Source organism: Trichosurus vulpecula, chromosome 7 (assembly GCF_011100635.1).
Source record: "Trichosurus vulpecula isolate mTriVul1 chromosome 7, mTriVul1.pri, whole genome shotgun sequence".
Classification (NCBI taxonomy): Eukaryota; Metazoa; Chordata; class Mammalia; order Diprotodontia; family Phalangeridae; genus Trichosurus; species Trichosurus vulpecula.
In genome coordinates, this window is record NC_050579.1 from 233,037,263 (window position 1) to 233,061,168 (window position 23,906).

General features: G+C 37.7%; 1 protein-coding gene across 1 annotated transcript; it reads left to right on the plus strand.

The window, feature by feature from the left end:
• Positions 1–4,069: 4,069 nt before the first annotated feature.
• LOC118857837 (cysteine-rich venom protein-like) lies at positions 4,070–23,666 on the plus strand. The gene is made up of 8 exons (XM_036768339.1): positions 4,070–4,121; positions 5,633–5,694; positions 7,223–7,342; positions 10,437–10,527; positions 12,460–12,605; positions 14,624–14,718; positions 15,655–15,743; positions 23,539–23,666. The coding sequence occupies exons 1-8, from the start codon at positions 4,070–4,072 to the stop codon at positions 23,664–23,666; spliced, it is 783 nt and encodes a 260-aa protein (XP_036624234.1).
• The last annotated feature ends 240 nt before the right edge of the window (positions 23,667–23,906 follow it).

Here is a 23,906-nt window from a genome sequence, read left to right on the forward strand (position 1 = left end):
ATTCAAAAACTTTTTTTTGTTTGTTTTTGAACATCTGATTTTAAAACTTTGAGTTCCAAATTCTCTCCCCTCTTCCCTTCCCACCCACCCTCCCTAAGAAGTCGAGCAATTCAACCTAGGCCACATGTGTATCATTATGTATAACCCTTCCATAATACTCATGTTGTGAAAGACTAACTACATTTTGCTCCTTCCCAACCCATCCCGCTTTATTGAATTTTCTCCCTTGACCCTGTCCCCTTTCCAAACTGTTTGTTTTTGATTACCTTCACCCCCATCTGCCCTCCCCTCCATCATCCCCCCCTTTTATTTTTTTTTCTTCCTCCCTCTTCTTTCCTGTGGGGTAAGATACACAACTGAGTGTGTATAGTATTCTCTCCTCAGGCCAAATCTGATGAGCGCAAGGTTCACTCATTCCCCCCTCACCTGCCCTCTCCCCTCCTCCCACAGAACTGCTTCCTCTTGCCACCTTTATGTGAGATAATCCACCCCATTCTATCTCTCCCTATCTTCCTCTCTCAGTATGATGCTCTCTCATCCCTTAATTTCATTTTATTTCTTTTAGATATCTTCCCTTCATCTTCAACTCACTCTGAGTCACACATATATATATATACACATAGATATATACATACATACACATTCACTTATATATATATACATAAACATATATATATATATATATGCATATTCCCTTCAGCTACCCTAATACTGAGGTCTCATGAATCATCCATGTCCTCTTTCCATGTAGGAATGTAAACAAAACATTTCAACTTTAGTAAGTCCCTTGCAATTTCTGTTTCTTGATTACCTTTTCATGCTTCTCTTGATTCTTATGTTTGAAAGTCAAATTTTCTATTCAGTTCTGGTCTTTTCACTGAGAAAGCTTGAAAGTCCTCTATTTTATTGAAAATCCATATTTTGCCTTGGAGCATGATACTCAGTTTTGCTGGGTAGGTGATTCGAGGTTTTAATCCTAGCTCCATTGACCTCCGGAATATCGCATTCCAAGCCCTTCGATCTCTTAATGTAGAAGCTGCCAGATCCTGGGTTATTCTGATTGGGTTTCCACAATACTCAAATTGTTTCTTTCTGGCTGCTTCCAGTATTTTCTCCTTGATCTGGGAGCTCTGGAATTTGGCGACAATATTCCTAGGAGATTTCTTTTTTGGATCTATTTGAGGAGGCGATCGATGGATTCTTTCAATTTCTATTTTGCTCCGTGGCTCCAGAATATCAGGGCAGTTCTCCTTGATAATTTCTTGAAAGATGATATCTAGACTCTTTTTTTGATCATGGCTTTCAGGTAGTCCAATTATTTTTAAATTATCTCTCCTGGATCTATTTCCCAGGTCAGTGGTTTTTCCAAGGAGATATTTCACATTGTCTTCCATTTTTTCATTTCTTTGGTTCTGTTTTATAATATCCTGGTTTCTCATAAAGTCACTAGCTTCCACTTGCTCCAATCTAATTTTTAAAGTAGTATTTTCTTCAGTGGTCTTTTGGACTTCCTTTTCCATTTGGCTAATTCTGCCTTTCAAGGCATTCTTCTCCTCATTGGCTTTTTGGAGCTCTTTTGCCATTTGAGTTAGTCTGTTTTTTAAGGTGTTGTTTTCTTCAGTGTATTTTTCAGTATTCCCTTGCAATTTTTGAAATTCTTTAGGACTTTTGATGAAAGGTGCTGTCCATCACCAGAGAAAGTACTTGTAGAGCCTGAATGCAAATCAAAGATACTTTTTCTTTGCTTGCTTTATTTTCTTGGGGTGTTTCTTTCACAGAATGACTTAAATAGAAATGTGTTTTGTATGACTACACATGTTTAACCAATGTCAAATTGCTTGCCTTCTCAATAAAGCAGGGGGGAGGCAGGGGAAAAATTGGAACTCAAAATCTGGGGGAAAAAAGAATGAGAAAATTGCTTTTACACATAATTGAGAAAAATAAAATATTAAATAAGATTTTTTTAAAAAAAGGTTACCACATAAGACAGCATGGTCTACCCAGAAATAGGATAGTCAGTAAGTCAATAAGCATTTAGTAAGCACTTACTATGTGCCAGGCACTCTGTTAAAGCACTATAGATACAAATAAAGGCAAAAATTCTTTCCCTGTTCTCAGGCAGTTCACATTCTAAGAGGGAAGACAGTGTGCAAAATAACTGTGTACATATGGGGCGGGGGGAGAGAAAGAGAGAGAGAGAGAGAGAGGAAGAAGGAGAGAGGGAAAGTGAGAAGGTGACTAGTAATCTTAAAGAGAAGGCACTTTGTGGAAGGGTGGGGGAAGAGAGAGACTGGAAAAAGTGTCTTGCAAAAGCGCAATTTGAGGCTGAATCCTAAAGGAACCTGAGGAAGTTAACAGAGATGAAGAGGCAGAGAATACCTGGTATGGGGGACAGCCAATGGAAAGGCACAGAGTCTGGAGATGGAGTATCATAAATGAAGAACAGCATGTTAGTTAATGATACTGGATTTTAGAGTTCTTTGAAAAGGAAAGAAGTATAGAAAGATGAAAAGATTTTGAAAGGCATTAAATTTCAAACAGAAGCCTTTGTATTTGATCCTAGGGTAGTAGGAAACTACTGGAGTTTAATGAGCAGAGTTAGACCTACACTTTAAAAAATCACTTTGACACTTGAGAGGAAAATGGATTGACTGAGGAGAGATGAGAAATGTAATACTGATTAGAAGGCCATTACAGTAATCTGGGTGAGATGTGATGAGGGTTTGTACTAAGGCAATGTGGCTATGTGAGTGAAGAGAAGAACCTGTATAGGAAAGACTATAGTTGTTCTTCGGTTATGTCAGTCATGTCCAATTCTTCATGAACCCATTTGGGGTGTTCTTGACAAAGATATTGGAGTTGTTTGCCATTTTCTTCCCCAGCTCATTTTACAGATGAGGAAACTGAGGCAAACAGGGTTAAGTGACTTGCCCAGGGTCACATAGCTACTAAGTGTCTGAGGCAGGATTTAAACTCAGGAAGACTTCCTGACTCCAGGCCTGGCATTCTGTCCACTGTACCACCTAGCTGCCCTCAGGAAAAATGTTATGAAGGATAAAAAAGACAAGATTTGACAACAGACCGTATATATAGTGTGAAGAGTTGAAAATTACACTAAGGTTGTAAACCAGGGTGACTAAAAGGATGGCGGTGCCCTCAATGGTAATAGGAAAGTTAGAAAAATGGGCGATGTAGTGAAAGTTAATAGTTTTTTGGACATGTTGAATTTGAGATACCAATAGGACATTTACTTCAAGATATTCAAAAAGCAGTTAATGACATAAGATTGGAGTTCTAGAGAGTGTTTAGATCCAGATACCTAGATACAAGATTCAGCTGCATTAAGGATGAAAACTGAAACATATGGGAGCTGATGAGATCCCCAAATGAGATTATATTTAGAAGGAGAAAAGAAGAGGACCTAGGACAGAACCTTGGGGGACACCCATGGTTAGTGGGCATGACCTAGATAAAGATCCTCCATAAGAGACTGAGAAAGAAAGGTCAGACAGGTAAGAAGAGAACCAGGAGAGAACAATGGCATAAAAACCTAGAGAGAAAAATGAATCCTGGAGAAGAGGATGAATGATTAAAGTCAGAGGTTATAGAAAGGTCAAGAAGGATAAGAGCTGAGAAATGTTATTAGAATTCTCAATTAAGAGATCATTGATAACTTGGCAGAAGGCTGTTCAAATTCCAAAACGAGTTCATAACCCAGATTACAGAGAGCTAAGAAATGAGTGAGAAAGGAGGAAGTAGAGACCTAGTATAGAAGACTTGCTTGCAAAGTTTAGCTGAGAGAGGAGTGATTTAGAACAATAGCTAGTTGGAATAGTTGGCTCAAGCAAAAGTTTTTCTAACACTAGAGGAGACTTGCTCATTTTGTAAGCAGCAGGCAAGGCACTAAAAGTAAGGGAGAGATTGGAGATTTGAGAGAAAGAAGGAGTAATAATGGTTATAATCTGATAAAGACTGGAGAGAATAAAATCAAGGGTACACACAGAGAAGTTTTCCTTGTTAAGGAAAAGGGATATCAGAGACAGAAGTAGGGAGGAAATAGTGGAGGAAGATGTTTAAGCCGTATGAGATGAGGAGGAAGGGGAAAGAAGATCAGCATGCAGGTAAGGCCTCAATTGAGGATGTGGTGAGATCCTCAGCTGAGAGAGTGGGGGGGATTAAAAGATCTGAAATAAGTGTTTTCCTAAGTGTACTGCATCTGTTAGGGAATTGTAAAAGGATTGCCTTGGTTCAATGAGAGGCCAGTTGAGTTAATGTAACATAAATTTGTAGTGTGTCTTATCAGCTGGGTTTTGAGAAAACTCCCTCCACCAACATAGGCTGGTATCTTCTTTGAAATTTATAATCTCCAAGTGTTGCCTGGGACACTGAGGTTAAGTGAATTGTCCAGGTTCACAGAGCAAAAATGTGAGAGGCAGGACTTGAATTCAGATCTTACCAACTATGAGTCCAGCAATCTAACCATGCATTCTTCTACCCTTAAAAGCCATCAATACATATGTACTGAATTGCAACAGTGGGCTGAGTAAAGGAGGAAGGGGAAACTTGTGGTACAGCAGAAAGAGGATTAGCCTTAGAATCAAAAGTCTTGGGTTCAAATTCTGTCAATTACTATTTGTCTGACTTTGGACAGGTCACTTATTCTCTTTAAGCTACAGTTTTTTCATCTATAAAGTGAAGGATTTGAAGAAACACCCTCTAGGGTCACCTCCACATATATGATCTTTCCTTCCCTTCTGTCTTGGATGAGGCGATACCTGTTCAACCATACCTTTATTTATTCTGATTTGCCAGTTAGTATTCTTCAACAATCAGAAAGTAAAAAAGTTCCTTGGGGCCAGGTGAAGAAAATAACCACTATCAGAACTATGCCAGGCAATTTGATTGAGTGGGTGGAATGTTAGAAGGTACAAACAAGCTTATTATTGAAACAATGACTAAGTTGATTGTTTCCTTTAAAAAATAAATCAGTGATATCTTGGGTTTTTAGTTTTTTAATAGAAATACATTTTGGTTTGGGGCTTGAGGGAGACGTCTTAGGGCTCCATAGTACTGAGAGAGCCTTGAAAATCATTGTCTAAATAGTTTTTAGGTGGATATGGCTAGAAATGTGAAGAGGCAACTAAAGCTTTAGAGAGGTAAAATTTGTTTTCAAAATTTGGTTGTGTGTACATGTATACATGTGCATGAATACGTATATGAAGGGAGAGAGACAGAGACAGGGGAGTGAGAGAGGGAAGAGAAGGGGGGAGGGAGTTTATAGTTAATGTAAATTCACAAGAATAAAAATTATCCCTTCAGAAATAGGTAGGTAAAAAATAGGCTAGGGTCTTAAAAGACAGAAAGTATATACTGTAGTTTTGCAAAAAGGGAAGATAAAAATCATTTTAGCAATATTCCTTATTTCAGTAGCAGAAGTATAGCACATGGCAAGGATGTTTGTAAGGATAAATATGAAGGGCTCAATCTAAAGAGAAAATTCTGAATGTCACAGTCAAGAGGGCTACTTAATGCCCTGAATAGCGGTATTCTCAAAAGTAAAATGATGTTTCAAAGGGACCCTTGAGGCCAAATAGATATCTGAAGTAAAAAAAATTACTCTTTCCTCTTTCAGAGATGGGTCCACTGTTCATAATAATGTTTCTGGCCACTGTGATCCATCAATCTACAGGAGTGGTAAGGAATCCAGATGTTTCTAACTTTAAAGACACACCCCATGACTTCAGTGTGGGGTGAGAAGAGTGAACGGAGATTCAGAATCTAGGGAATTCTAAAAAGAATCATATAATCAAATAAAAAGAAAAGCTCTTCACCAGGGATCCTTGGAGGAGCCCATTATCAATGTCATGATGAGAGGTCAGGAATCAGAACAAAGCTATGAACTAATGAATGGAACCAAAAAAGGTGAGATATTGAGTATTTTGACATGAAATAAGTAGCATATAAATTGTATATAAACTTCAAAATGGGACTAAAGACAGCAAGACTTTGTGTAGTAGTGGTTAGAGAGCCAGCCTTCCAGAGAGTTAGGAATACCTGAGTTCAAGATCTTTCCCTGAGACATACTGGTTAGTTGATGAGTGAGTCACTTAACCTGTCAATGCCCCAGTTCCAGTATAGGAATTCTCCACACCAATCACTCAAGAAGCAATTATTATGTAAATAACTCTGTAGAAACAAGATATTCATAGTGTCTCAAAAGTCTTAATGTAGTTTTCATCTATTAAAGCTTTCAACTTTTGCAAAACCCTGTATACAGCATAAATTAGAAATAATCGACAGAGGCACTAGCCTTAGGGTGAAATTGGGAAAGGATTGTTGTTGAAATGAGGTTATTGCTGGAACTTGAGGGAAGCCAGGGAATCCAGGAAAGCCAGGAGATAGAGATGAGGATGAAGAGACTTATAGGTAGGGGAGTGGCCAATAAAAATGCCCAGAGTCAAGACATGGAGTATTTTGTGTGAGGAACAACAAAGAGGTAAGCATCTCTGAGTTGTAAAGTATATGATATTAGGTGTAAGTGAATTGGAAAGGTAGGAAGGGGACTAGTTTATAATAAACTTTAAATGCCACACAAGAAAGTTTATATTTGATCCTGTAATAGGGATGACATTTGAGGTACTTGAATAAAGAGAGATGACATGGTCAGACACATGCTTTTAGGAAGATTAATCTGTCAGATAATAAAATCCCAGATTCAGACCAAAACTTTAAAGAATAACAAAAATACTATTATGAATATTATTTTTGAGCTAAAAACTCAGATACTTTTTTATGATAAGTATAGCACTAAGTATTTTAGCCCTCAAAGAAGTCCTATGCCTGACAGTACTTATATTGCTAAATTTTCCTGGCTCCTGTCAAACAACAAGCACTACCCCTAAAGTAGAGGTTCTTTAATTGGAGTCTATGGACTCCCAAGTAGTTCAAAAATAGATTTCAGGAGACCCATGAACTTTGATGTGGAAGAAATGCATATTTATTTTAATATAATTGGTTTCCTCTGCAATCCTAATGTATTTATTTTATGCATTTAAAATTATTATCTGAAAAGGGTCCATAGACTTTACCAGAGTGTCCAAAGGGTCTATGATAGGGCTAGACTAATTCAGTAAACCCCACAACAAACAACAATAAAGACTGAGATGGACACAAAGAACAATACAGTAAATAACAAATTGATCTCTGTATGGTTTTTTATTAGAATTTCACACTTTATAGTAATTTGTCCACTGTGAAAATAGAGGTGCAAAACAAGATCCTTGAACATCACAATAATATAAGAAGATCAGTGATCCCAGCAGCTAGCAATATGCTGAAAATGGTAAGTCATACAGAGAGAAGGAGGTATGTAAAAGCTTTAAAAGTAACTCCATGACAAAAGGCAGGCAACATGTTCTTTCTGCTTAAAAAATAGAATTAGCATGATTTAGGATATAGTCCATAGCCAGTAGCTTTGTGACCAAGGATCTATCCACGGTCCTATGCCATTTGACATTTTTATAAATTATTTGTATGAGTCTTTCAATCAACAAGCATTTATTAAGTATATACTCTGTGTTGGGTAGTGTGATAAGTGCCAGGGAAACAAAAAAGGTGGGGGAAGAACTTTTACCTAATGGGATGAAGACATGGTACAATTAAAAGATCTGAAAATGAAATGAATCTGTAATGGAGGTAGGTGAGGGAGTAGAGAGGATAGTTAATATGTTGGATAACAGAACCAAAATCCATAAGGACAATGCTAGAATGCTGAGCCAAATCTAATAAATTCAATGTAAAGGAGAATAATAGAAAGACCAACCCAACTGTGCAAGTAGGGAATGGGGGAAAAAAGCATGGCTGGATATCAGTTCATAGTGTTTTAAAGTCTGGTGGTGAAAGCTTGATATAAGTCAACAAAATGACAAGGTAGCCAAAAAGAGCTTAAACTGCATTAAGAAAGGCAAAGCATTCAGGGTGACGTGAGAGTCTTACTCATTGGGCTTTGCCCTGCTCGGACTATATCAGACCATACTGTGTTCAGTTCTGGTACCATGTTTTTGGGGAAGACATTGACAAGCTGGAATGCATTTAGAAGATGATCAGGATGCTTTAGGGACTGGAGATTATATATATAATATATATATACACGTATGTATGCGTATGTATGTATATATATGTATATGTGTATATATATGTGTGTGTGTGTGTGTGTACATATATATATATATATATATATATGTTGTAAAGATTATGCCTTCGGTTGAAGGAAATGGAATTTTATTTAGGAGTGGCATGTTAACTGCCTTCATATCTTTGAAGCATTATTATGTAGAAGAGGGATTTAACTAACCCAGCAAGATATTATTGTCATAATCACCAGTGTTCTTCAGCTAAAAATGCCATATCCAGCTGTTGTCTCAATTTTTCCCTAACAGTACAGGTTCAGAGATGTAATAGAGCCAGCTCCTGCTGGCTCCTAAGGACAAATTTTTAAATTTTCAGTGTAAGCATTACATCTCAGTAATCAGCAAATGATAATACAAATCAGAAATTGATCTGTTGTTCTGCTGATTGCCTAGATTTAAGAAAGCAATAAAGAAAGTGCTAATAATTCAGATTAAACTTAAAAGAGTGTCATGCATTTTCAGAGAGCTAGTTGTTAAACACTTACCAGCACACCACTGAGTGGAAAGTGGGATAAGTGGCTCTTAGAAACAAGGGCTAGAAAAGTAGGAGAGGAGCTCTTCTAGTCAGCATAATTATGGTTGGATACTCCCCAATGGCCCGGTCTCAATAACCCATGTATCTGTAGACTCATAGTGCAGTGGTAAGAGATTTGGAGCCAAAAAATCTGGGTTCAAATCATAATTCAGCTACTTACTACCTATACAACCCTGGACAAGTCATTTAACTTTTCTGGACCTCACTTTCTTCCACTATTAAAATTCGACTGGATACCTCCCAGCTCTAAATCTATGATTGCATTTTCCTATAATTCCCTAGGATATGGATAGAAGTCCAAAGAGGGGAAGTGTGGTGTGAACTCTTCCCACCATACATACTAGCACCTCTATGACTCTCTCCATGGTCCTGGATATGACTCTAAATAAATATGACACCTTTATGGTATACACCAATTCTAAATCTAGACAACGGATACCCATTCAATGCCCCAGGATGACTAGCACTACCCCCAAAGGATTTACTCCCTCACCTCTTCAGACCTCTGATTCTTCATCTAGAAAATGAGAAATCTATATTAGATGAAGTGTTAGGTCCTTAACTACTCCATATTTTAACATATCAATGGATCCACTGTCATTGATTGTTTCCCCTGCCCCCAGACCCCCCAACCCTGCCATGACACAGATAAAAGTTATCTTATCCTGTGTGACTCTTGTGCATGGTCTTCTACCAATCCTCTACCATTGTTACTAATAGCCTCCCTTTCCAACCCTTGATATTACTTGGATCCTAGAGCAGCAGGTAGGCTGCCTATTATCCCTTATTCTTGCCAGATACCTGAGCCACCTCCTTCTCCAGTTATACATCTCTTTGATGATATGATTTATGCTATTTTCTTCATCATTCATAATAGCATCTTTTTATTCATTGCACATCTTTCCACTGCCCTTTGAGAGGCCTATGATTTTGATTTCTTGGATATCATGGGTTTGCTTCATTCTAAGCCAGACTCTAACAGCAAGTCCAAGAGGAGTGCTATCATCCCATTCACTCTAGGGCAGGAACTTATGAAAAAGTTGATGGTTCTCATCCACTGATGCTCATTATCCTCATATGAGTTCACACAAAATAAGATTTTCTAGTTTATTAACAATGAATTTGGGTTGTGAGTCTAGCACAACTATCTAACAAGCCCATGGGATCCATGGGATACCATACCAGAAAATCCAGGACATGTACCTCTGTTCTTCCCAGGGTCAGGTGGTTCAGTCACTGGATCACAAAATCTTAGGATTGGAAAGAGTCTTAGACACCATTTAGTCTAATTCCTTGATTTTAAAGATGAGGAAACAGCATCCCAGATAATATTTGTGGGTGCATAATGTTGTATAAATACATATATAACATAAGGGTACATATAGACATATATCTATATATACATATGTATATATAGCATTTTGCTTAAAAACAGTTTGACACACCTTATTTCGTGTTATTTTCATTAACGGCCCTGTAAAATACAAAAGGTATTACTGTTTCCATAGTTGCAAGTGGCATATGCTGTACAAAAATCTCAGTCTCCTGTTTCTAAGCTACTGGCAGTACATAGCAGGAATGGCGGAAGAGTATGGAGATATATGAACAAATTGAGAAGGCTGTTGCCTTAGTTCAAGCATGAAAGTTAAGAAATTATCTAATTCCTGGAATAAAAAAAATGCTAAATGAAATATGTCCTTTTTTCCACTAAGGAATGGAGTAGTGAAGTTGCTTCAAATGCTCAAATGTGGGCGAATGAATGCAAGATGAAAAATAGTGGGTTTTCTGTTAGAGCTATTAATGGTAAGTAAAGATTTACAACACATATACTCAGATACTTTAAGAATGTTTTAAAAATAGAACTTCAATGGTAGCAAGATGACCAGAACTTTGCTCCAGGGTGCTAAAATGTAGCAGGAACTGACTTTTAGAAGGTTAAAAAAAACCCTGAATTTAGCACCTGGTAAGCAAGAATAAACAGCTAAAATAGGAAGCAACCAGAAAACACTATCTGCTACGTCCTCGCTAAGTTCTTCCTTGACCCATAAAGCTACCGGCACAGCCATTCAACATATAGGCTTTTTCATTGATTTTGGTGGTAACATTTCAGTCAGTCAGTTAATAAGCACTTACTAAGAGATTACTGTGTATTAGACACTGTACTCAGCTCTGGGGATGCAAAGAAAGGTCAAAGATAGTCCCTGCCCTCAAGGATGTCACAATCTAATGGGCGAAGTTATCACATATTTAAAAGACTGAAAAGTAGAGGGAGAGCAAGAGAGGGATACTCAGAATAGGTATATGATGAAGTCTTGCAGCCAGGTGAGAAATTATGAGATGTCTACCCTGGGTCCCCTCCTTAAAGATATGAACAGAGATTTCTAATGTCCATTCTCCACCCTCTCCAATCACCAACAAAATTGTTGGACTAGATCCTCCTCCCAAATATGCTAGATACCAACTACTGGGAGAGCTACAAAGATATAAAAGTCATAGTTCCTGTCCTTGTGAGCTAGTAGGCATAGTTATTGTACCAATATGGTACAAGTTAGAATTTTAATACATAAGAAGAATATAAATTGTTTTGAGATCAACTAAAGGTGGGGGGACTTCAAGTTTGTAATAGAGAAAGAAATTATGGAAGACTAAATGGGGGAGGTAGTATATAAGGTAGGTTTAAAAGAATATGTTAGCTATTAATAAGCAGAAATGGTTGGAAGATAACAATCTGAAGAGCAAACAGCATGGCTTACTTGAGGGCCTCGGAACAATTCAGCCTATTTTCATATGTTCATACTCACCGCTTACCTCTAAGTTTCTTATAATTTCTGTTAAGAGTCATAGAATTTTAGAGCTCCAAAAGACCTTATGGAGATAACCTAGTTCTTCCTCTTAGTAAGATCAGGAGAAGGCAAGCATGTACAGTATATTTGACTCTGGAGTCAGAGGACTTTAGGTTCAGATCCTGCCTCAGACACGAACTGCCTATGCAGCAGTCCTTGGACAACTTATGTCACCTCCTTGAGCCATGATATCTTCATCTGTCAAATGAAAGAGTTGGCAAAAGTAGCTTTTGCTGTCCCTCCCAGCTCTAGATCTGAACATGCTAGGGAACAGTTCTCAGAGTTTCTGTTGCTAATAGTTCTTTGCTAGAAAGTTCACTTTCTAGTATACACCAAAATATAAGTTCCATTAAAATGACAGGTTTATTGTAGAGAATTAACTGATAGCTTAGTGGTCTGAATGCCATACAGACTGAAAATGGGTAATTTGCCCCCAGGTTGCAGGGTGTGCACTTGAAGAAACATTTATAAGGGAGGCTATTATAATTTTTTTTCATTTTTACAAATAATTCACAAATGTAAATGTAGTAGAAATGTAAATATAGGTTGGCAATAATCTTTCCACATTACTCTGTGGGGTACTTATTGCAAATATTATCATTCTCATTTTACAGAGAAGGAAATTGAGGACCAGAGATGAAATAACAAAACTAGGAAATATTACAGCAGTTTTCAAACCCAGGTTCTTCCTGAATTCAGGTCATATCCTTTCAAAAGCACCAAAATTACATCTCGGCCAGATGTAAAAATTAAGGTATAGCCAGGGAATTCGATCAATTCAACATTAAATGGTAACCCTAGGGCAAATGCATACTCAATTTTCCTTTGTTTCTCATTTTTATCTTGTACTCTTAGTACAATTAGGGAATCTGAATTATTTCTCTTCTCTCAGATACAGAATGTGGTGAAAACATATTTGGATCAAGCTTTCCTGCCTCCTGGGATGATGTCATCCTTGGTTGGAAACTACAGAAAAGGAATTTTATTTATGGACTAGGGGGCATCAATGAAAATCACAATTTTCTTACTTACATTCAGGTATAAATTATAGCACTGTGACCATTTGTTGATTATCTAACAAAATAGAATTCATCATCCAACATAGAGCCTTGAGCACAGTAAGCTGTTCACTAATCTTTATTGAATGAATGTTGAATACATCTAGTGTATTTCTCTTCTCTATCCTAACCCACTCCAAAATAGATAATTCTATTCCTATGTAGTAAACTTTTGAGCTTTGACCATCAGAGGGTCAGTGTCACAGTATAGTGGAAAGACCATTGGCTTTGAAGTCAAGCCGGTTAGGTTCAAATCCCACTTCTCACACTCTATTTTATCTTGGGCAAGTCACTTAATCTCTTTGAGCCCCAGTTTTCACTGATTCAAATTGAGAGGGTTGAACTTGAAAACCTCTGAGGTCCCTTTTAGCCCTGAATCTGTGATTCTATGACTTAGTGAGTACTTCACCCCAACTCCTTATTCTCCAAAAAACCAATGCTTCTTTGTGACCTGAGAAGCTATATATTTAAAAAAGATGTTGAGAAGACCCAAGTCAATCTAAGGCAAAACTAAGCAAGCAAATTTTGTATTTTATGTTCTTTTACCCCTTTTTATGGGCTTAGAAGAAGATAATACTCCTCCAACTCCTTTTGATTTTCTTTCCCCAACCAGAAACCTACCTTTGGCATGTTATAGTACCCTTCCTTAGACAGCTCTCTTAATTCTCAGAATGCCCCTCATACCTCTACTGATTGTAACCTACTCCATGGAATATTGGGCAAATGATGATTTGAGTGCTGCAACGATGCTTCAGCATATTGAAATAGACAGAAGGGCTATTTTGGGTGAATTCCCTCATTGAATAGGTTCCCTATGAAGGACTTATGGAAATCATTAGTTGTGGAGTGAGAGTATCTGAGTTCAAATCCTACCTCTGAAATGATCACTTCTGTGACCTTGAGAATGTCATTTAGCTTCCCTGGACTTCTGTTTGCTTATCTGTCAATGAAAGAATTGGGCTAAATGGCCTTTGAGATCCCTTCCAACTCTAGATCAATGATCTTATAATCCCTTGACTTAAGAATTGTAAGCTCCTCAAGAGCAGGGAATGTCTTTTGCCTCTTTTTGTATCTCCAGTGCTTAACACAGGGCTGGCACATTGTAGGTGCCTAATAAATGTCTATTGATTGATTGATTAATTGAGAGACACGGAGAAGACTGCATTGATAGAGAAGGTATGGAATGGTTACCATTTATACTGTTTTGGGGTCATTTAAATGTCTAAAAACCTAAGTGAGAGGTCATGTGGGATGGATAGAGAACTGGTTACAGAGCTGGTTATGTCCTGCTTCAGACACATTCTGGCGATGTAACTCTGGCCAAGTCACTTAATGTCTCAATATTCTAGGCCCTTCTCCAAGACTCTAAGTTGCCAAGAAAATGCTGACCTACATTAGTAGAGGGAGTTCCCTCAGCTGGGATTTCCCTGTACCAATGAAATCATAAGTACAGTCCCTGTCCCTAATGGAGGCAATAAAGAATGAAAAGCCTGCCTGGGGATTAAGATGGGAGGCCACAGAGAGACAACTCTAGAACCAAGAGAGACAATCAAATGAGGGATTATCAGGATCAATTTAATTCCATCCAACAAACATTTATTAAGTACCTATTGTGTATAATATACTATTTGACTACTTTTGGGGGATATAGAGATAAATAAGGTCCAGGTCTTATTCTCTAAGTATTTACAATCTAATGGGGGGAGGGGTAAGGATAAGTATAAAAATAACCCTGATATATGAGAGATACTAAAAAGAAGAGATCTAGACAAAGTGCTAAAAGAAATCAGGAGTCAGTATTCACTTCCATATTGTATGAGAAGGGGAAGGTTGGAGGCTGAAGGGTAAAGGAAGATTGTAGGGAGGAAAGGGATAGGAAAATGGATTGAATAAATAGGGCCCATTTAAGCAACTAGGATAAAATGCAGGCTGCTAATTAACATGAGCAATATGGATTGTGAACGATTTATCTTTTGGGTTTTTTTTTTTTACCTATAGATGGTCTGGTATAGAACTTACAAAATTGGATGTGGTTTTTCCCAGTGCCCAAACAATAAATATAAGTACATTTATGTGTGCCAGTACTATCCAGGGTAAGTGTGGTTGTCATTTATTATTGGTCACTTCTCATTGTTCTTTATTGATATTACATCCCAAGATATTCCACATCCTCCCCACTAGTTATACTTATTACAGCAAGGTGAAATCTTATTCTGAGGTGAAGACAGAAACCACTCAGGTACTTTCGGACTTAGACATAGGCTTCCAGAGGGATGGGCCTCATAGAATCATCTATGTTGCCTAGACCCTAAGGTTTAAACAACATGTGACTCACTCTGTAGGTACCAGACATAGGGTGACACTAGAGTAGGGTCCAAAGTGAGTTAGGACTTAAATAGGCTTGTAATGAAGTACCTTCAATTCTTGCGTGCTAGTACAAAAAAAAATGGAAGAAGGTTTAACAGTACCAAATCTTAAACTATATTACAAAGCTGTAATTGTTAAGACTATTTGGTAATAACTAAGAAATAGCAAGGTACATCAGTGGAACAGAGTAGACATATAATTTACAGCAGCAAATAAGTATAGTAACCTTGTATTTGACAATTGTAAAGACTTAGGTCACTTAACTTCTCTAGATCTATTTCCTCATCTATAGAATGAAGATGATAGCAATATATGCATACTATGCTTCCTAAGACTGCTGTGCAAATCAAATGAGATAATATATATATATATAATTTCAAATTCTATATGAACACAGTTCATACTGTTTATCCTATTTTCTCATTTTTTTGCCTTGTGCCATATTTCCTCCTGACACAGTCTTCTGCCTTATTTTTCTGATGTAAAAATGAATTCTTTAATGACTAAATATGGCACCTTTACTGCTTGAAATTCAGTCAGAATTCTGTATACAATTTATAGTGTTTTTATCAGAATTCAGCTTCTATGGGGGCTGTCCTTGGGGCTGGTTGATGTCTATGATGAACTTACTCTTTTAAAACACTTCTTCTTTTGCCATACAGAAGGAATGAAGGCACTTCATTAATGACACCCTACAAGAAAGGTGACAGATGTGCTGATTGCCCTCATTCTTGTGAAAATGGGCTTTGTAGTAAGTTTTGTGGAAAAAAAATACATTCTCTTTGTTTCTCTTTCTTTACTTTGGTATTTGTGTGTGTGTGTGTGTGTGAGAGAGAGAGAGAGAGAGAGAGAGAGAGAGAGAGAGAGAGAGATTACTAGTTTTCCATCAATGTTTCCTCATAATATGGAGATGACCTTGGGTTCTTGAAAGCCAAGCCATCTTGAAAGCAGATTCTACCAACTGGGAGGGGCTTTGAGAGCAAGCCTGGTAATGAACTATGTAAGGGAGGGGATTTCTCACTGAGACCCTCAATTTATGTAAAGGCATGATGTTTTAATATCTGTGGTTGAAGGCAACAACAGGCTAGGTGATAGAAAAATTCATATTGCTTATTTATTTATTCATTCCCTTTAAACTTAGCAGATACATGCATGCATGGGGCCCAGACTAAGTCTGACTCCCTGAACAAAGAAATGAGTAAGCTTAAATACATTTTTTGGTCCCAACACAGCAGCCTGCATTACATCACTTTTATGACCCCCATGTATGTTAATTATGATACAAGACAAGGATTTTCTTTAATGGAATACATTGTAAATGCAACAAATCAGATAGTTGACAGGGTGTCAATTGAAATTACAACCCAGGATCTCTGTGTTTAATTTGCCATTAACATTCCATAACACAGTATATGCCCATAAAATATTACGATAAGGAAAAGTCACATAATTCAAGATAGTGTCTGGGGTCAAGGTTTTCACCCTTAATGGCCATGAACAGAGATAGGAATGCTTTATCTGAATTTGTTGACATCAGAAGAGGCATCACTGAGCTTACTCAGAGAACAAAGAGACTGTTAGGATAAGGCTTTTCTTCTGGTTAATCAGTTCAAGCCCTGAGTCTTATTGAAATTACAAAAATTATATAAAATGGTATAAAATGTTCCACATATCTAAATAAGATACTCTGTTTTCTGATATACTTTTATCAGGCACGAATGCTTCTTCAATTGGATCAATGGAAACATTTTATGATTAGTATTAAAAATCAGTCACACTCCCTAGGCCCATATAGAAAAATAGCAAATCAGTCTAGGTTTGGACCAGCCTCTAAGGATCATTTGGCTAAGTTCAAACAGACTTAATCACCAGTCTTTGGAGATCTGAATTGGTGCATGGACTTTAGATAGCAATGAAATCAGTATCATGAAACTTTAACTCACATAAACATATATCCTATGCCTGAGATCATTACACCCTACTTACCTAGTTTTTGAATATAAGAAGGGAGAATCCCTTCCCAGAACAGAATGAGGCAGTTCTCTGAAAACTTCCTGTTCACATACGTAATGTGTCAAAATCTAATTCAGAGACACTCATTATATCATAGCATATATATGTAACAGTGGTTAGGAGTTAGGATTGTTTTACTGAAGGGGAAAACTAGCTATTCCTTCTCTCTGGCTGTCAGTCTTGTATGGAGAGAGCTGCTCTTTCCCATTCAGGTCTCCCAGTGTCCTCAAATTTTCCCTTATTCAGTGTCCTCATTCTACCCCCCAAATTAAGAGTCAATAGGAGGTTAATTGCCTGTGGCTACTGCCTCAGAGGAGCTTTCTTCCACTTTTAATTCCAAGCCTTCTCCCACCAAAAAATGGCTCAATCATCCTCTCCTGTACAGTCTAGATTCACTTAATCTTTTCTTTGCAGTGGGGGTACTATAATACTATATGCAAACAAAATTTATTGTATTTGACTCAAGCCCCTAGCAAGGAAAAACCCAGTTAAAACCCCAGAAAGAGAATGTCTTTTCCTGTGGCTGTGTCCTTGAGTGACCATGACCTCCTTACTCACCTCCTATTAATCCCACAAAGTCACACATACAATGAACAATAGTTTAGAGAAATCTGTTTATTTTAAGGACACAAAGCAAATCCAGGAAGCAAATAGACTCTTAAAGAACTGAGAAATGAGATATAAACTCAAAAAGAGAGCTGGAATAACCTAAGGGAGGGGAGTAAAGCATTTCAACAGCTTCCTTCTCAGCGTCAAAGGCAGACACAATCATTTTCTGTTGGGTCCAGGTGGCACCTTATCAGTCAACAACTATCTTTTTTCCTATCATCTCACTCATAGTCAGCATCTCACCTTCTGCTTCCACTTAGTCAAACTCTCAGAATTATCAATACACCTCCTCCCTTTTTCTGAGTAAGTCTCTCTCAATGTACTCCTAATGAAATTTTTAAAAAAAACTTTCTCAGAATAGACTCTAGTTCTCAGACTATGTTCCTTTCTTCACACCCATATATGCTCAACCTTCAGGTATCAAACACAAGACCTAAGGCCCTTAAATTGCATCCTAATGCCCTTAAATTGGCCCAGGAAATCATGGTCACTTCACAACTGAATATGCTGAGACCACTATGATGCCTCTTTTCCTGTTTCATCCTATAGTATCCTCAAGTTTTTCTGACCTCTTTCTAGTTCTTTTTTGGAAAGAAATTCTTATATTTCATTTTCATTAATATGTTATAAATAGCACTTTATAATTAGTAAGCGAGGCAGTAATCATAAACTGTTAATCACATTAAAATCATTAGATTGTCTTCAATATCTTCCATCTTTCCTTTTGATACCTTTTCCTTTTTTCTTTTTTCTTTATTTTTTAACATTCTTTTCTTTTTAAATTTTGAATTCCAAATTCTTTCCCTCCCCTCCCCCTTCCCTCACCCACTGAGAAGGCAAGCAAAATAATATCAATTATACATGTGAAATCACGCAAAACATATATCCATATTAGCCATATTTCAAGAAAAATAAAGTGAGAAAATTGTACTTGAATTTGTACTCAGAGTTCATCAGTTCTCTCTCTGGAGGTGGATAGCAACTTTCATTATGAGTACTTTGGAATTGCCTCGGAACATTGTATTGTTCAGAATAACTCTTGGTACCCTTTAACTCACACATGGACATAAGCACACATGTACATGCACACACAAACACACACAGAGTCCAAAGTAGTATCACACTGTCTAGAGACTTTTTGCTAATATGTTACAGACTAGTGATGTCATCCAACAAATTGTGGTGGCAAGCAGGGTGGAACTTTTGTTGTCTTTTGTTTTGGAGTTCTTCTTAGAACTAAGGCAACCAAGTGCCTTTGATTGAGCCTTGCCTTTGTTTGTAGGAAGGCCCACACCCTTTTGCTACCTAGGTGTGGAGCCCCAGGCCCATATCTTTTTGCTGATTAGGTGTGAAGCCTTCAGACCCTGAAAAAGGGTAAATATACTCTGAGGTTAGCATTTTGTTTAGGGCTCACTCATTGGAAGAGTGTTGGTGTGGAGACTATGGGTAGTCATCAAGGAGCCCCCTGACTTTGAAAACCCAGATGCTGGTGCTTGTCTTTCTGGTAATTATGTATGTGTAGCTTTGGTCAGACAGCTAGAAACCTGTCTGTTGATCTGTGTTATTTGTTCTGTTTATATTTTCTCTGTTTGTAATTTCTGTGTATATTTATTCTGAAGTTCAGGATGCTGACTTTTTCCCCTGAACTAAGTGAGTGATATATGTATGTTTGATTAAAGTGAGATTGTAAATCCTTTAAAGTTGCTTTCCTTAAAAAAGCAGATCAAAGAACCTTGCTAGCAGCCCTCCTGTGTGCTGGTGTTATTGGTCTTATGGCCCCACAGTAGCAGCTAGTCCCATAAAGATTTAAATTAACTCTGTTAGAATACATAGAGACAGCCTGATATAATGGATAGGCTGCTGGATACAGCATCAGAACAACCTTGATTCAAGTTGACCTCCAACAAATTCTCTTTCTGTGACCTAGACAAGTCAGATCCTAAGGCAGTACTTTAAGACCATGAACTGCAGAGCACATGCAGATCTGTACTGGTAGAGAAAGTTTCTCGCCAGGAGCTTTATAACCCAATGGTTACAGAGTGATTTTTAATGTAGTATACCTTTAGAGAAACTCATTGAAGAAATGCACTAATTTCACTCTGAACTGTATCTATGGCCATGTCTGACCACTGACTCTATGGCATGCCTGCCTGTACAGAAGAATGGAAAGTTTTGTAACAATCCCTTCTGGCCCTGTGCCTTCTGGTATTTAGCTCCATCTAGTACAATGACTTTGTGATGAAGGAATCAGGCTAACTGAGTTTCCTGTTATTTAGTTAATCAATCAGTCATCAAACATTTGACCTGTTACCCTCATCAGTAAGTCAACAAGCATATATCAAGTACATACCATGTACCTACCAATATGCTAGGCCCTAGGGATAGAAAAAGAAAGACATGAATCAATCTCTACTCTCGATGAGTTTATACTCTATTGGGGGAGGCCACATGAATGTATATAGGTATATACAGAATGCTCTTCTTATACTTCTTCAGAGGTGGGTTCATTCAAAGAACTACAGAACTGTAAATTCTCAAAGGTGAGAGGGATCTCAGATACTATCTACCAACCTATATATGAAAAAGATGCCCATTCCCCTTCACAACATACCCAGTAAATGCCAATATAGTCTTTGCTTAAAGACTTCTGGTAAAGGGGAACCCATTATTTTCCAAGACAATCCATTTCACTTCTAAAGAGCTCTCACTATGAGGAAGTATGGAGATATTTTCCCTGCCTTAAAGCAAACCTAAGGCTTCTTCCTTACAACTTCTACTTATCGCTCTTAGTTCTGCCCTCTGGGGTTAAACGGGGAAGGAAAAAAGGAAAGGAAATAAGCATTTATATAATGCCTACTATGTGTCAGGTATTGTGCTAAGAGTTTTAAGTGTGTCAACTCATTTGACCCTCACAACAGCCCTGTGAGATTGGTGGGTTTTTTTTTTAATTATCCCTATTTTACAGTTAGGGAAATTGAGACAAACAGAGGTTAAATGACTTCCCCAAGGCTGCACAGCTAATTATGAGGCTGAATTTGAATTCAGGTCTTCTAGACTCAGCTTTCTATCTACTATGCTATCTAGCTGCATCCAGAAAAGCAAGGCCTGCTCCAAGTGATAGTCTTTCAGCTACTTGAAGAAAGCTAGCACGTTCCCATTAAGTCTTCACTTCTCTGGGTTAAACAACCTGAGTTCTTTCTACTGATCCTCATATGCTGTGATCTTAAGGCCTTTCAATCTCCTAGTTGCCTTCCTCTTGATGCTCTCCAGCTTACCAAAGTTTTTCCCAAAATATTATGCATAGAACTAAATTCCTTATTACAGATATAGTCTCACCAGGGCAGAACAGGAAAGAACTATCATGTCTTTCCTTCTGGACATGATGCCTGTCAATTTAGTATGTGATCATATTAACGTGTCTGTATCAGAGTTTGTTGATCCATACTGAGCTTACCATTTCCCAAGATAATTTTATTAGAAAAAAAAAGGATTGTTTTGGGCATGTCTCCATATCTTGTACTTAAACAATTTCTGAACAAAGGGGAAGACAATACATTAATCCCTATTAATTTCATTCAGCCCAGTGTTATTACCCATAAAGATCTTTTTCTTAATCTTGTCATCCAATGAGTTATCCATCCCTTCCAATTTTGTGTCATCTGTAAATTTGGTTAACATATCATCTATATCTTTATCCTAGTAATTAATAAAAATATTAAACAGCAGGTCCCTGAAGCTCCTGCTAGAGACCTTTCTCCAAGTTTACATAGGCAAGAGAGAAAGAGAGAGACACAGACAGAGAGGGAGAATGGGAGACAGGGAGGGACGGGGTGGGGGAGGGAGGGGGGGAGAGAGAGAGAGAGGGAGAGAAAGAGAGAGAGAGAGAGAGAGAGAGAGAGAGAGAGAGAGAGAAAAACTCTCTGGCTTCCTTTAAGTCCCAGCTAAAATCCTATCTTTTTCAAGAACTGTTTTTTTCTAACAGCGCCCCCCCCCACCCTTAAGTGCCCTCCCTCCATTGCGTATCTCCAATTTATACCATATCACATATGTAATATATGTGTATATTATACATGTATGTATATGTCATATGTGTCATATATATACCTTGTTTGTACATAGTTGTTTTCATGTTATCTCCTCCACGACTGTGAGCTGTTTACATGTAGAGACAGTCTTTGACTTTACTTTGTATTCCCAGGGCTTAGCACAATGCCTAGAACATGATAGGTTCTTAATAAATGCTTCTTGACTTTACTAAGAGTTTGTTGTGTGCCAGGAACTAGGCTAAGGGATGGGGAAATACAAATGAAAAGAAAGACATTCCTACCCTTTAGGGGTTTACAAAATGGGAAAGGATTACATATAAAGGAGAACTGAGTTGGGGTGGGCATGTGAAAGAGACAGGATATGTTGTAGAGGTCTGGACCCCAGCAAAAAAGGCAAAAGTTAACCGATCAGAGCCAAGAGACCTGGAATATCTGGGACTTAAGCCTTGAGTCCCTTATCTGCTTCTGTTTCTGTCCAGGTGATCCATAATATACTTATAGTATTATTTCCGTTTCTATCTGTACTGATCTTCATTTAAATATTAACAGAGCTTATGGCTAAAGTCAATCATTCCGTGTTGATTTCTCCCCTAGGGGTGGGAAACCTGAAGCCTTGAGAACATATGTGGACCTCTAGGTCCTCAAGTGTGGCCCTTTGACTGAATCCAAACTTCACTGAACAAATCTTGGACTCAGTCAAAAGGCCACTCCCAAGGACCTAGAAGGCCACACCTCGTGGCCTCAAGGCCACAGGTTCCCCACCCCTGTCCTATCCCCCCATATTTTTATAGAAGTGAAATATAGTGAATATATACAGTGAGTGTATAAAGTGAATGTCAAGGCAACTTTGGAAGGGAAAATTAACCTAAAGGATGTCTGACCATTGTGGAAAGGATTGAATGTAGTCTCATCGTTGCCTTGGAGGCAAGGTTACTTTAAGGTTTGAAAAACAATTTACAGATGGTGTCTCATTATCAAACTATATGTTGATTGTATATGAACCTAGGATCTTTTTTTAGCTTCACATTGTTTGCCACACACAACACTCCATTCCGTATCTCCATGCTGTTTGTCTTATTTCTGTCTCATGCCTGGAATGCACTCCTTCAAACTTTCTACTTCATAGAATAACTCACCTGTATCAAAGCTAAAGTCAACCTCTACCTTCTACATAAAGATTTTTCTGACAAGCCACACCTCCCCCCCACCCCACCCAACCCAGTTGCTAGTGCCCTCCCTCTCTAAAATACCTTGTATATATTTATTATGCACATCCTTTTATACATATATGTTATCTCTTTGATCAATGAAAATCCATGAGGGCAGAGACTAATCCATTTTTGGTTTTGCAGCCCCAGGGCCCAGCACATATTAGGCACTAAATAAATCCTTATTAATGGAATGAACGAAGGTATAAACCACAATAGTAAATACTACACTCTTAATATATAACTTTTATCAATACTTCATGGATTTCTGATTTTGTCAGTGTCTACAAAACTTTCAACAATTGCTATGGCCAAAAAATACTTGGACAAAAGAAATCACCTGCTTTTTCATGGGGTCTTTCAGGCTTTGTGGGCCTCCAGTATACTACATAGAATTTGAGAATTCACAGTCATTTCCATATTACAGTAAGATTCTAGGTAGGTATTTTAATATCATATCATATTATATACAAAGAGCATGGCGTAGGAGATGGAGAGATTAGGTACTGCATGAATGAGACCTTATTATATATTCTTTCCTTTAAAAAAGGACTATTTTTACCTTCTATTCCTCCTTAAGAAAACTTATTTAAATCATTTCAGAAATCTATACGATAGGCAATATATCTTGTGTTTTGTAGCAACTTTGCTTCTTTCTGTTTCATTTCAGCCAATCCTTGTCAGTATGAAGATAAATATACAAATTGTCAAAATTTGAAAGATCAGCTTACCTGTGACTTCACACATATCAAGCTTCATTGTGAAGCTTCATGCAAGTGTACCAGTGAAATAAAATAGAGTTGGCTGCCAGTTTCTCTCTGCTGTGGGAAGATTATTGTAGAGCCAAAATGTAAACTATGACTATGTAATACCACTCTTATTGTATTTTCAGTGGGTCTAATTCCAGGTAAAACTATAATAAACTGTATCCCTGTTTCCATTTGGTATAATATACATGGAAGATTCCCATTCTCATTTTGTAGTACATGCTTGCACCACAAAATTGTATTCAGGCTTGTTTTCTTATTTGTACTATTA